Below are 14,734 nucleotides of genomic sequence, written 5' to 3' on the forward strand. Positions count from 1 at the left end.
GACTTATAGCTGACAAATAAAATTGTATAAATGTTTTACATACACTTTAAAAAACATAATAGGCCAGGTGCTATGGCTCACACCTGTAATCCCAGCACTTTGGGAGGCCAAGGTGGGAGGATTGCTTGAGGCCAGGAGTTTAGACCAGCCTGGGTAACAAAGTGAGATCTTGTCTCTACAGAAAACAAAAAAATTAGCCAGTCATTGTGGCAGGTGCCTGTGATCCCAGCTACTTCGAAGGCTGAGGTGGGAGGATTGCTTGAACCTGGGAGGTCAAGGCTGCAGTGAGCTGTGATCACACCACTGCACTCCAGACTGGGTGACAAAACAAGAACTTGTCTCAAAGAAGAAGAGAAAACGAAAAAAAAAAAAAAAAGCAACCAGGTCTCATTGTGTTTGCCAGGCTGGAGTACAGCGGTGTAATCATAGCTTGCTGTAACCTCGAACTGCTGGGCTCAAGAGATCCTCCCACCCAAGCCCCCAGAATAGTTAGAACTACAGGCATGCACCAACATACTGGGCTTACTTTTTATTTTTTTGTAGCGACAGGTTCTCACTATGTTGCCCAGGCTCGTCTTGAACTCCTGGCCTCAAGCGATTCTCCCACCTCGGCCACATGAAGTGCTGGGATTACAGGCGTGAGCCACCATCCCTGGCCTGTATGAATACTTATTCAGTCTACAGAACTACCTACTTTACAGGTGAGAAAAGATAGATACAAAGGAAACCCTTTCAGGGTCATACAGGTATAAACAGCAGAAGAAAGATATGAACAGCACTCATAATATATCCATACCACGGACCTCCTATTGTCTGAGAAATACCCACGTCCCCACTAGGGGCACCCATAGGTCTTTAAACAGCCAAAAATAACAGAGATGAGGAAGAAAAAGACTGAAACCAGGCAAGGTCTGAAAACACGATCTCAAGTGACCTTAGGAACAAAGAAGGATATAGTAGTCCCCTCCACTCAGCTGAGGCTTTGCTTTCTGTAGTTTTGCTTTCCTTGGTATCAGTTATCTGTGATCAACTACAGTAATGGCAAAAATCGTAAATGGAAAATTTCAGAAATAAACAATTCATAGGTTTTAAATTGCATGCCATTCAGAGTAGCATGAAGAAATATCTTGCTGTCCAGCCTGGGATGTGAATCATCTTTGTCCAGCATATCCATACGCTATATATGCTGCCTGCCCAGAAGTCACTCAGTAGCCATCTCAGTTATCAGATCAACTGCTGCAGTACTGATCTATTTGATTACTAGTTATTGTTGTTAATCTCTTACTATATGTAATTTATAAATTAAACTTCATAGGTATGTATGTACAAAAAAGACAGCATAAATAGGGCTTGGTAATGTCTGTGGTTTCAGGCACCCAGTGGGGGTCTTGGAACATATCCCTTGAGGATAAGAAGGGACTACTGTGCTCTGAACCAGAGCACCTGAATTCCTTCCACAGAATTATACCCTACCTGCCCATAGTCCCCTTTCTAGGGATCTCTACTTTCAAGGGGCATCTGAACTCTTAATACCAGTCCTGCCTCCTAAGGTAAGGAGAAGTTAGTGCAAAAGTGCAGTGTAGATAAAACATCACAACCATTAGATACTTACCCTTGGGGCACTCACACACATGGATGCATGTGCAGGCACACAGACACACAACTCTGCTGGGTCGTACACAAAAATTAATGCAAGGAAGAAACTGTAAAATACCATTTAGCACTTCATGACACCCTGATTATCTGAAAGACTATCATCTAAAATAATCTATGCATTACTCAGGCAGGCTCCTGAGTGGCAATAAATATTCACCTATGAACCTAACTCCATGGGGCATACCTTAAAGATTAAAAGAAGGAATATGATTTACAGGAACTCTTCTGGAACCTGCTGGGATTTAAATATACCCTAAATCTCCAATAACAAGCTTAAAAAACAACTTTCAAGTGCAAGACTAATCTCCTAAGACAAGGTTAGGTTGGAGTCCTTAAATGCCAGTGCCTGCATAAGAAATCGGCTTGTCAAATACTCACTTTAAAAGAAAAAGCAACGGAATAAGAACAAAGCATATCTTCCCTCTCTGAAGCCGGGGTCAAATTTAGTAAGAACAACTGATGCTCCACTTCCTCTTCTATCCACGGAAGGAGGGGTGGACTTAGAAGTTTGCTTAGATCTTTTCTGATTCTTCACATTCTACAGTTACAGTTCTACAGTTTAGAGAAGCAGTCTCATGTCTGCATTCTTCTGCCAGATTCAACTATTCACACTAAGCAAAAGATACATTTAAAAAACAATGGTGTCTCATGGAAAAATAATCTGAACAATTTGGGAGGTCAAGACAAGCAGATTGCTTAAGCCCAGGAGTTTCAGACCAGCCTGGCCAACATGGCGAAATACCATCTCTACAAAAAAAAAAAAAAGTACAAACATTAGCCATGCTTGGTGGCACATGCCTGTAGTCCCAGCTACTCAGGAGGCTGAGGTGGGAGGATGGTGTGAACCTGGGAAGCAGAGGTTGCAGTGAGCTGAGATGGCGCCACTACACTCCAGCCTGGGCAACAGAGTAAGACCCTGTCTCAAAAATGAAAAGAAGAAAAAAATTTTGACTATATAAAAAGCCATAAAATACGTTTTTAACTTTTCTACTTCCAGGCATCTGTCCTATGGAAACAAATCCATTGCTTATTTATCACTGTGTGTTCCTCCAGAGGCTGCACCGGATATCACATGAGGAAACCAGACCCGGCAGCACTCTCCCTCTGTACACCAACCTGGCATTTGCAGAGTAGAAAAACTGTTGGGCAGTTCTGTATCACTTCCTTCCACTCAGATACGGGCTATGCAGAAGCACAGAGAACAACTTTTATGAAGTTTCTACCTAAAACTTCGGGTAAAATTTCAGGTTGCTGAACAGAGAGATGCACATCATCTAAATGTAAGATATCTCCCATGTCAACACAAAAATCACAGTTGGATTAAGGTTTTAATAAAAACATTTAAAGCCAATTAAGCCCACCCTATCTCTCATCCCTGTTACGCTTTGCTGAAAGCTCCAACTCCTTTGTGCACTTCTTATCTCCCTACTCACAATGCCACACCTTTCTAGGTTTTCCTTCAAATGTGCTTCCTTTGTCACGCCGCACCCCAAGAACTGCCATGTATATCATCCATCACGCTGCATGAAATCTGCTAGAATTGCAAACAAACTATCCATGCCCTGACCTCTTCACTGAACATTCTCTGAACCTCCTCTTCAACAGCTCTGGTTCTCTGCCAAGTATACCACACTCAAGTGGGTGAAGCTCATTCTCTCACTCCCGGGGGCATTGGAAAAAGAGGGTAAACATTTTTCAAAACTCCCTACCACTAGGTGGTTACTCCCCTATCACTCTTTCAAAAGCTAATCTCTGCTCCAACACCTCTGCTTTTAATGCCCACTTTATTAGCGCTTAATCACTCTTAGTAGTAAATAATCTTCTCCCTAAGTGAGAGAAACAAACAAACATCATCATTGGATGAGAATCTCTTTGGATTCCTGCTCCCAAGCTACAAAAAGTACCTACAACCAGACCTTCTTTTCCTTCCTGGCACCTATCTCAGTGGACCAGGTGAGCTTCCTCCTATCAAACTATCCAAGGTGATTCCAAGTGTGCAATGTCCTCTTCTCCCTCCACCACTCCACAGACTATATTTAATCACCCCCTTTATGGCATCTGCATATTCCACAAGCAAAGAAAATTCTCTTCAGTTTCATGTAATATGAATGTAGTAATATGCAATATAAATGTCGTATGTCATATATATTATATATATATATTTTTTCCCCTTTGCCTTGATCCATTAATACTGTCTAGTTATCTAAGTAACATGCATTCTTTTTTTTTTTTTTTTTTTTTGAGACGGGGTCTCGCTATGTCACCCAGGCTGGAGTGCAGTGGCACAATTATAGCTCACTGCCGCCTCAACCTTCTAGCCTTAAATGATTCTCCCACCTCAGCCTCCCTAGTAGCTGGGACTACAGGTGCATGCTATCACAACAGGCTAATTTTTTTTTTTTTTTTTGAGATGGGGTCTTGCTCTGTCGCCCAGACTGGAGTGCAGTGGAACAATCTCAGCTCACTGCAACCTCCACCTCCCAGGTTCAAGTGATTCTCCTGCCTCAGCCACCAGAGTAGCTGGGGTTACAGGCACACACCACCATGCCCAGCTAATTTTTGTATTTTTAGTAGAGACAAGGTTTCCACGTTGGCCAGGCTAGTCTCGAACTCCTGACCTCAGGTGATTCACCCACCTCGGCCTCCCAAAGTGCTGGGATTACAGGCATGAGCCACCAATCCCAACCCATGACCAGGATTTTCAAAACACTAGTCAGCTCTTTCTGTGTCCAATTTTTAACCTTGTGTTCAATTCTCAACACACTAGTCTCTGAATTCACTCTACTAACAATGCTCAATGCTTACCAAGGGCATCCATATGGCCAAGCCCCAGGAAAACTTCTCTTTCTTATCTACATTGACTTTACTAACATGTGAACATAGATTGTGAGGACCCATTTGTTACAATATTCTCTTCCTTTGCTTTCTAAGTCAATGTGTCAATGTCTAGTTGACTAATTTTCTCCTACCTTTTGTTCATTCCAGCTCACCCCTTTCTTCCTCTGTTCATGCCTTAAGTATTGCCGTCTTCCAGGACGCCAATCTTGACCCTATGCTTGCCTTATTGTTTAAGCTTCGTGTTGATGACCATTCAAATTGAAGAGTTTCACCTGCGCTTAATCTTGCTCCCAATTACCCATGTCCAGACACACCTCAACATTAATTTCCAGACCCACATATCTAAATGATTCCATTTAGCTTTGTTGTTCTATGGCTACTTTAACCCTCAACATGTTCCAAACTGAACTCATCATTTTCCCTTCCAACCCGTTCATGCTCCTATAATATTATATTGAAGCACTAATTTCTCATATCTAGTTTTCTAGTCCAAAAACACAAGTCATCCTCAACTACCCCCTCTTACACTCAACATGTAATGAGTCAAGGGATTCCCGTACATTTCCTTACTCTTAAATTGGTCTTCTTTTAATTTGTCCTCAAGTGCATTTGCTTGAGTTGTTAAAATAAAGTCTGAATTAACCTCGCATTCTCTAAGCAAATACTCTATGTAATCCATTTTGTGCACAACTGCAAGATACAAAATTGTACATATGGCAAAATTTTAAGTATATGAAATTCTCATGGTAATTGTCAAATATAGTGGATTTTATTCATAATATTTTTCTGTATTTTCCAAATGTTCTACCAAAATCATGCATTTTTTTAAGCAAAAAAAAAAAAAAAAAAGAAAAAAGAAAAACCACTATTTTATAATGTGAAAACAAAGAAAAATGATATCATACCATGTATCAGTGGCATATCTAGAAGACAACATTCCTGTGTATGCTGAGGCCTTGGAAATAACTCGCGTTGCTTGGTGTTGATATAAAGGCAAATCTTCTTGCTCCCTACTTTGAGCCACAACAGGAAGGTCAATGAGCAAGCTAGGACCTTGGGGATCATCCGCGATCATGCCTGAAGAACAAATCCAGATAACAGTGAACACAAAAGGCACTCATTCTCCTTCAGTCATTCAGCAACTAGGTATGGGCACCTACTATGGGAGGGGACTCTTCCAGGTAGGAGACTGAAAATATTAAAGTAAATAAATAAAGGCTTTAATATATCCGATGATGATAAGTACAATGGTGAAAAATAAAGAAGGAAGGAATAAGGAATTGTTCAACAGAAGACAGTTACAATTTTCAGTGGCCTCACTGAAAAAATGACATTTATGCAATATTGATATTACAAAAAAATCTAATCTTACTACAGATTTTCTCTTATCAACCTAAGCTTTCCCAATAAGAACTCTGACATTTCACTGATTTAAAAAAAAAAAAAAAAATTCCACAGGATAACAAACCAAATAAAATCATTTCTAATTTTAAAAGGGCTTTGTTTATACATTTCAGAATTCTTTTACACTAGTTTTCTCTTTAGAGACGGAGTCTCGCTCTGTTGCCCAGGCTGGAGTGCAGTGGCGCAATCTTGGCTCACTGCAACCTCTGCGTCCGGATTCATGCAATTCTCCCTGCCCCAGCCTCCTGCGTAGCTGGGACTATATGTGTGGTGTTGCATGCAAAAATACAATAATGTTTGTATTTTTAGTAGAGACAGGGTTTCGTCACGTTGGCCAGGCTGGTCTTGAACTCCTGACCTCAGGTGATCCGCCCGCCTCAGCCTCCCGAAGTGCTGAGATTACAGGCGTGAGCCACCACGCCTGGCCTATACTTGTTCATTTAATTCTCATATCAAACTATGAGTTAGAAAGAAAAGACACTATCAACCATATTTTATAGACAGGAAAACTGAGGTTAAGAAAATTTGCCAATTTTTTGCCAGTAGGTAAAGGGTACAGATTGCCATAATTTATTTAAATGTTTACAACAAATTTCCTAACAATTAATTTTGATTTCTACTTAGAAAGGTTCACATAATAAGCTTGAGAAGCATGGTTGGGACAACATTTTTGGACTTTACTTCTTATGTTCTTTCCTAGTTGTTGGTAGCATATTATATAATTATCATGTTAATTTAAGAAATTAAAAGCTAGTATTTTCTCCTTACATTTGCCCAAATAAACTAAAGAAAGCTTCTTTAGTCTCACCACAATAGATCAAATGTTGATACATGTATATATACTAGGCACAGTATAACTATCATATATAGATGTGTGTGTGGGTATGTCCACATATATTGTCTATACACATCCTCACACACACACTATAAAAAGATAATGCATAAGGTATAATATATAGGATTCAACACCATGGTTATCTATGGAGAGGAAGTTAAGCTGTGTTATAATGGTTTATTGTTTACAAACAGAATATTGGCCAGGTCCAGGTGCTCATGCCTATAAACCCAGCATTCTGGGAAATTGAGGCAGGTGGACTCCTTGAGCCCAAGAATTCAAGACCAGCTTGGGCAACATGCGAAACTCCAGTAGCCAGGCTTGGTGGAGCATGTCTGTAATGTCAGCTACTCAGGAGGCTGAGGCAGGAGGATCACTAGAGTCCGAGAGGATGATCACAGCGAGGAACGATGTCGCCACTGTACTCCAGCCTGGGCAACAGAGTGAGACCTTGTTTCAAAAACAAAAACAAAAGGAAAAAGAAACCCAGAAGATCTGGGGCTGAGGGAGAAAGCTGAGATGACACAGTTATGAGGGTAGACAGGTAGTGTTTCACACAAACTGGAAAAATTTGGAAGATTATAAACCAAATCGCGATTACCTCTGCAGACAATTTTTTATTTCTACTTTTTGTTTATCTGCATTATCTTATTTATCCTCCAGGAACACACTTGTTTTTTGTCACCAAGCATATAACCTCAAAACTATGCATTTTTGTTCTCTCAGCCATATCCCAAATGTTTTCACACAGGGCTGGCTTACTTTACTCACGTGTCAGTCAACTGTTACTAAAACAGCCGGACCACTCCATATAAAATAGGCCTCCTCCTCAAACATTCCCTATTTCTTTTTACTGCTTTATTTTCCCTCATGAACCCTATAATATTATACATTAATTTGTTATTGTCTACCCCCACCAGAACGTGGGCTCCACAAGGGCCGACTTTATTTTGTTCACGGCTTCACGCTCATGACCCAGAGCAGCACTCCTATACAGAAAGCACCTAGCAAATATTTCTGAACACGTAAATACAGTATTTGCTTAATAAGCCAACAGTGAGCTTTTAAGTTTAAAAAATAACGAGTATACTGTTTTCTGAAGTAGAAAAACAAAGAAATCTACAGCTCATGTTATTATTAGAATGGAAGTCCCATCTATCGTGCATCCCACGGTCCATTCTACAGAACAAGTGTATCTTTGATCATCTCGTAAAGGAGCTTTGAGACTTCTGATTAAACACCTTCAGTTATTTGGGAATGCCATTTATTCAAATGATATAAATGGGGAGCCTAAAATAATTGTGCTTAATCAGACAAGGTAAATGGAGGGCCTAAAGATCGGGCTGGGTGCAGTAGCTCACACCTGTAATCCCAGCACTTTGGGAGGCTGAGGCAGGTGGATCACCTGAGGTCAGGAGTTCGAGACCAGCCTGGACAACATGGCGAAACCCCGTCTCTTCTAAAAATACAAAAATTAGCCAGGCGTGGTGGCACACACCTGTAATCCCAGCTACTCGGGAGGCTGAGGCAGGAGAATCACTTGAACCCAGGAGGCAGAGGTTGCAGTGAGTCAAGATTGCAGCACTGCACTCCAGCCTGGGTGACCAAGCGAGACCTTGTTTGAGCTTTAAGTCATATTTTAATCACATAATGTGTGATATTTTAAAATGTTTTTTCTTCCAAGAACACAGTGTTCAAAGAAATACATTGCATGAAAAACTGTTTCGGCCAGCACAGTGGCTCACGCCTGTAATCCCAACACTGGGAGGCCAAGGCAGGAAGATCGCTTGAGGTCAGGAGTTTAAGACCAGCCTGGCCAACATGACAAAACCCTGTCTCTACTAAAAATATAAAAATCAGCTGGGTGTGGTGGCACACACCTGTAATCTCAGCTACTCAGATGGCTGAGGCATGAGAATCTCTTGAACCTGGGAGGCGGAGGTTGCATTGAGCCAAGATCACACCACTGCACTTCCAGCCGTAGCAACAAAGCAAGGTTCCATTTCAAAAAAAAAAAAAAAAAAAAGTTTTACTGTGGTTCATGGATCCTGTGAAGCTGCCCCCATAGGCCCCAGGATAAGGCTTCTGAGCAGACAGGCCAAATTCAAGGTCCTCCCCGGCACACAAGGTCCCCACAGCTGGACTCTTCTGAATGTCTCTGCTGCCTGCCTTATGTATTCTTTACTCTGTACTGAGCCGTGTATGCTAAACTCTTCCAAACACGATGCTTTTCTCTGTCTGTAATTCTAGAATATAGAGAACAACAAATAGTGCCTTAGATTTTCCAATGCATGGCACAGTACCTTGTAGATAGATTTTATTTTATTTTATTTTACTTTATTTTATTTTATTTTCAAGACAAGGTCTTGCTTGGTCACCCAGGCTGGAGTGCAGTGGTGCAATCTCGGCTCATTGCAACCTCCGCCTCCCAGGTTCAAGCGATTCCCCTGCCTCAGCCACCTGAGTAGCTGAGATTACAGGTGTGTGCCATCATGCCCGGCTAATTTTTGCAGTTTTAGTAGAGACAGGGTTTCGTCATGTTGGCCAGGGTGGTCTTGAACTCCTGACTTCAAGTGATCCACCTGCCTTGGCCTGCCAAAGTGTTGGGATTACAGGCATGAGCCACCGTGCTGGCCAAAACAGTTTTTCCTGCAATGTATTTCTTTGAACACTGTGTTCTTGGAAGAAAAAATATTTTAAAATATCACACATTATGTGATTAAAGTATGACTGAAAGCTCAAACACGTGTAAGATGATAAAATACTATTGTACTGGGTTGAGTAGTAATAACATAGCTTTTATCCAAATGGTAAGAAATCAAGTGTATGCTCTTATCAAGATTGTGGACATCTATTTTTTGGTTTGCATACCTTCTATGGATTTAAAAATATCTGGTAGAGCTTAACCTAGAAAATGTAACAAAGAAAAAAAGTTTTAATGCACCTTCTATATTTTGTTTTGTTTCCCATCAAATAAATGTGAGAAGACACAAAACCTTAAGTATTTTACTTCTTTGGCTAATGGTGTAAGAAGCTGAAGCTACAAAAATACCTTTAAGTGTATCCAACATTCTGTGGCTGTTCTTCAATCACGCATTCACAAATTCACTTAACAAATGTTTATAAAGCACCCGCTACTTGCCAGGAACTATTCTAGGCATTAGAGATAGCTAAATGTACAAAACTGACAAAGTTCCTATTCCTGGGAGCTAACATTCTAGTAGAGAGAGATACAGAAAGAACACAGCACAATTTTAGCTCATGGTAAGTTCTAAGAAGGAAAATAAAGCAATAGGTAGGAACAGAAGGAAACAGATGAGTAGCTCCTCAGGTGTGCTGGGATCACACCTGTAATCCCAGCACTTTGGGAGGCTGAGTCGGGTGGATCACTTGACATCAGGAGTTTGAGACCAGCCTGGCCAACATGATGAAACCCCATCTCTACTAAAAATACAAATTAGCCAGGTGTGGTGGCATGTGCCTGTAATCCCAGCTACTTGGGAGGCTGAGGCAGAAGAATAACTTGAACCCAGGAGGTGGAGGTTGCAGTGTGCCAAGATCACGCCACTGCACTCCAGCCTGGGTGACAGAGTGAGACTCCGTATAAAAAAAGAAAAAAAAAAATAGATGGAGTAGTCAAAAACCTGGATGGTGATAGGGAATCAGTCCCATAAAAATCTGCAATACCATTCTAGGTAGAAGGAATAGCATGAGGAGGAGGCTTGATGAAAGAGATGGAATTTTACCAATGTTTTGATTTGCCACTACAAAAAGCACTTAGCAACATACCAAGCAAAAGAATGGGACCCAGAAGTAGTTAGGCTCCAAAAAAAAAAAGAAAATGCTGGAACCCTAAGTCCTGTGAGCCTTATTTGCTCTTCTCACTGTACGGGAGAACTCTGCAATGATAGAAAAACCAAATTACAAACAACGTCTCTCCCATCTTAGAAGTGGGCAGTTAGATTTTGGGTCCAAGCAGCACAGCTTCAAACTTTTCTTCTTCTTCTTAAGTATTTTATCTTATTTGATGGAGGCCTTCATTCTAGATCGTCAAGGTCACTTTGGATCTGAGCTCTGTCATCCAACATACTGACAACCCTTCCCAATTTCCTGGAATGTGTGAATTTATCCAACATGCCATCTGTGCCATTACCCCATTTCCTGAGAAAAAGAATAACCAAGGTAACCTGTGCATAGAGTCCTATGGCCTATATTAGAGACCTGTACCTATGCAGGCATAAACCCATTAATCACTCATAGGATATACCCCAGTAATTCATTATAAGTTATCAGCCCATTGTTTTTATCATATTTATAAGAATATGATGAATTGTGCATCAAATGTCTTCCTTAAGTCCATAAGTTCAGCCAGGTGTGGTGGCTCACGCCTGTAATCCCAACACTTTGGGAGGCCGACCTGGGCGGATCACGAGGCCAGGAGTTCAAGACCAGCCTGGCCAACATAGTGAAACCCCATCTCTACTAAAAATACAAAAAATATTAGCCCGGTGTGGTAGCGCATGCCTGAAATCCCAGCTACTCAGGAGGCTGAGGCAGGAGAATCACTTGAACCTGGGAGGTGGAGGTTGCGGTGCGCCGAGATTGCACCACTGCACTCCAGCATGGGTGACAGAGACAGACTCCATCTCAAAAAAAAAAAAAAAAAATTCCATAAGTTCATAGTGTATTTGGGGTAATTGCCTTAGTAGAAAATCACAAATGACCTCTGACTAAGCAATATAGATATTCTTTTAAAACTTTTTTTTTTTTTTTCAATAGAGATGGGGTCTCCCTATGTTGCCCAGGCTGGTCTAGAACTCCTGGGCTCAAGTGATCCTCCTGCCTTGGCCTCACAAAGTGCTAGAATTAAAGGTATGAGCCACCACACCTAGCCTAAAACTTTTCCTATAATCATCACCGAAACTCTTTCCATGCATTCATCTTGAACAAATTTTCTAGTAAACTCACTACCACTTCTGCTTTTTATTTCATCTAGAAACTTTGGAATCAGGGTCCAATCAGTTGGCAATGTTGTAGATATGGGGTGAAAATACTGTCATGCTCGGTGGGATTAAAGAAAGTCTCAGTTACCTTTCCCCAATCTCCATACTCCCCTTTGCTCCCATCCACTAGGGCGTCCATTCCCACACAACAATCAAAGCACTGCCCCACTGTTCCAGCTTTCTTGATGTCTGCCTCTCCCCCATTGAGGAGGAAGGGCCAGGACAGGACTGGCGCTCAGGCAGGAATGGCCTAAAACCAGAGTTTTCAGAACAGAGAACTGGTTCTATTTACAGAGCTATGTCCCATCCAGCTACACTGGAAAAAGCAGTCTATTAAACTACACCACTAAGTTGCGTAGATTGGTGCAGTTTAAAACTTCATGAATTGCTCTACACAAAGGCTACCTGTGCCCTCTGCCCCACTGCCTCCTCCATGTACCCTGTTGGTGCACAGGCACACATTTCTCACTTGTCACAGCACTTCACACAGTTACACTTTATAGAGCTGTCCACCAAGTGCACAGAGAAACCCAGGAGCCCATGAAACAGACTGAGTCCTGCAGGGCCTCTGTAGTTGTCTGGTAATGGTCATAACAGGGGTACAGAGGTTAGAAAAACAGGGACATTTTAAAAAAATAAATGCTCTAGGATTTAAATTGTATTAATCCATTCTCACACTGCCATCTGCCATAAAGAACTACCAGAGACTGGGTAATTTATAAAGAAAACATGTTTAATCGACTCACAGTTCCAGAGGCTGTACAGAAGGCATGGCTAGGAAGGCCTCAGGAAACTTACAATCATAGCAGAAGGGTGAAGGGGAAGCACGTTTTCACATGGCATGTCATCCTACTGCATGTCTTCACATGGCAGTAGGAGAGAGAGAGCGTGCGCAAAGGAGGAAGTGCCACACACTTTTAAACCATCAGATCTCTTGAAAATTAACTCACTATCATGAGAACAGATGGGGGAAATCTGCCCTCATGATACAATCACCTCCCACCAAGTCCCTTCCCCAGTGTTGGGAATCACAATTCAACATGAGATTTGGGTGGGGACACAGAGCCAAACCGTATCAGAAGTTAACGCTTATAGGAGAGGAATGGGGGAAATTTTCTAAAGGTCTAAATTTCGTGAGACGTAAGAATGGAATAACAAAATAAAGGCAAGGAGAATCCAAAGTAGAGATCAGGTTACTATACAACTTAGCAACTGGGAAAAAAAAAAAAAAAAAAAAGGAGTGAGCTGATATGCTGTTGAATAACCACGTGAGCAGTACATCATTTTCTCATTCAACAAATATTTCTCGAGCACCTACTATGTGAACATAATTAGATACAGTCCTTAGTCCCCTGAAGCTTAGTGTGTAGTAAGAGACAGGCCTGCAAGTAAGCATGTGCACTGAGTCTTGACAATAACACAGAATCACCTTGGACTTGCAAATGGCATAACCCAGTCTTTGAGCAGTCAAAGACTGGGAAACAGAACTACCTTCTGTCTGAAATCTTCCAAAATCTTGTAACACTAAGTATATTACTCAATGCAATAATGTCAATAATGACATTATTAATTATCCAAATTTAAATATTTGGTTTCATAACCCATGAAGAGTATATGCTTTTTAAAGATACATAATTTTGGATTAACCAAAAGGTCAAGAATATCCCTTTATGCAGAGGTTCTCAACAATTATTTCTAAACTCATTGTTCTGTAGATAAATCTAAAATTGCCTCTTATTCTACTGCTCCTCCACCCAAACACCAGCCCACATAGCTAGTCTATTTCTTTTGATCTTGACAGTATAAACCAGTGGTTTGTACAGTATACATTTGGCAACATCTGGAGACATTTTCATTTTCATCATGACTGGGAGAGGGTGTGCCACTGGCATCTAGGGTTAGAGGACAGGGACGCTGCTAAGCATCCTACACCTCACCCCCACCGAAAGACTCATCTGGTCCAAAATGGTGCTAAGTTTGCTTTAGCATTAATAGTAATGAAACAGATATGTTCTATTTATTCATTTACTGAAACATATGTGCTATAAATCTTCTCCAACTATTTAATAGAGAACTGCAAGAAATGTGGTAAATTTTAGAAAGCAATATACCTGGAGAGTTTTATTTTGGTAAGTCCCATTTTTCTCCTAGTCATGATCTTGAAAACTTGGACAGATTCATCTAATCTTAGATATTTAAAATTAAGTATTCCTACTCTGTCTTTTTTTTTTCTATGCTCTGTTTTGACCCACAGGAAACTGTATGTTATCATCTCAGAGATGCCTTCAATTTTTACCCTTAAGTATTCCATTTTTTAGAATTTACTTAATAGAATCCTAATCTCATATAAAACTGTTACATCACTTTCTATAATCCTCTCTACCCTTACAACATATTACTATACAACATAGAGAAAGACTTATAAGTAGTCATAACAAGTGAAGGACAGCATAAATCCTCAACAATGGCTCTATAAATCCCAGTGCTATGAAAGCATTTAACAATCTCCCTACGGATGTCAATTTTATAATGACATTCGATATTTTAGTGTTAGATGAAGAAAAATTCTTTTTTAAAGTCAAGTTTTCAAACATATATAAGAATCAATATTGCGGGGCAGCAGGGTGAGGCACTATACTTTTAGAATTCTTTAATGGAAACTAAGTTATTAATGTACTAAAATTGACTATAATATATGGCTATAAAAATGTTTAATAAATGTTTAAAATATGCCTCTCTTTATTAATATTTAACAGTCCCATTAAATGAGCTAGCAATATTACTTAAGAGCATCAGAGATTTTAATATATATTAGTAGAAACTTATTTCAGATTTGGTGTAAGGTTCTAGTCTGAGTTTCAATCCATACTGCTAATAAAATGCAACATGAGGCAGAGAAAATGTAGCCCTCTCAGAAAACAGAATCTGAAAACTCTAAGTTGAAATCTGATGCCGGGCGCAGTGGCTCAAGCCTGTAATCCCAGCACTTTGGGAGGCC

At 40.6% G+C, this 14,734-nt stretch overlaps 1 protein-coding gene across 6 annotated transcripts in view; it reads right to left on the minus strand.

The window, feature by feature from the left end:
* The window catches only part of PATJ (PATJ crumbs cell polarity complex component), a 441,042-nt gene that overhangs the window by 285,831 nt on the left and 140,477 nt on the right, over positions 1-14,734 (minus strand). For all 6 annotated transcript variants that reach the window (XM_017877225.1, XM_017877223.1, XM_017877224.1 and 3 more), the window contains exon 22: positions 5,400-5,571. In XM_017877225.1, coding sequence (XP_017732714.1) covers positions 5,400-5,571 — 172 coding nt within the window. The remainder of the gene's footprint in view (positions 1-5,399; positions 5,572-14,734) is intronic.

The sequence above is a fragment of the Rhinopithecus bieti genome, unplaced genomic scaffold (genome assembly GCF_001698545.2).
Source record: "Rhinopithecus bieti isolate Rb0 unplaced genomic scaffold, ASM169854v2 scaffold_6380, whole genome shotgun sequence".
Taxonomy (NCBI): domain Eukaryota; kingdom Metazoa; phylum Chordata; class Mammalia; order Primates; family Cercopithecidae; genus Rhinopithecus; species Rhinopithecus bieti.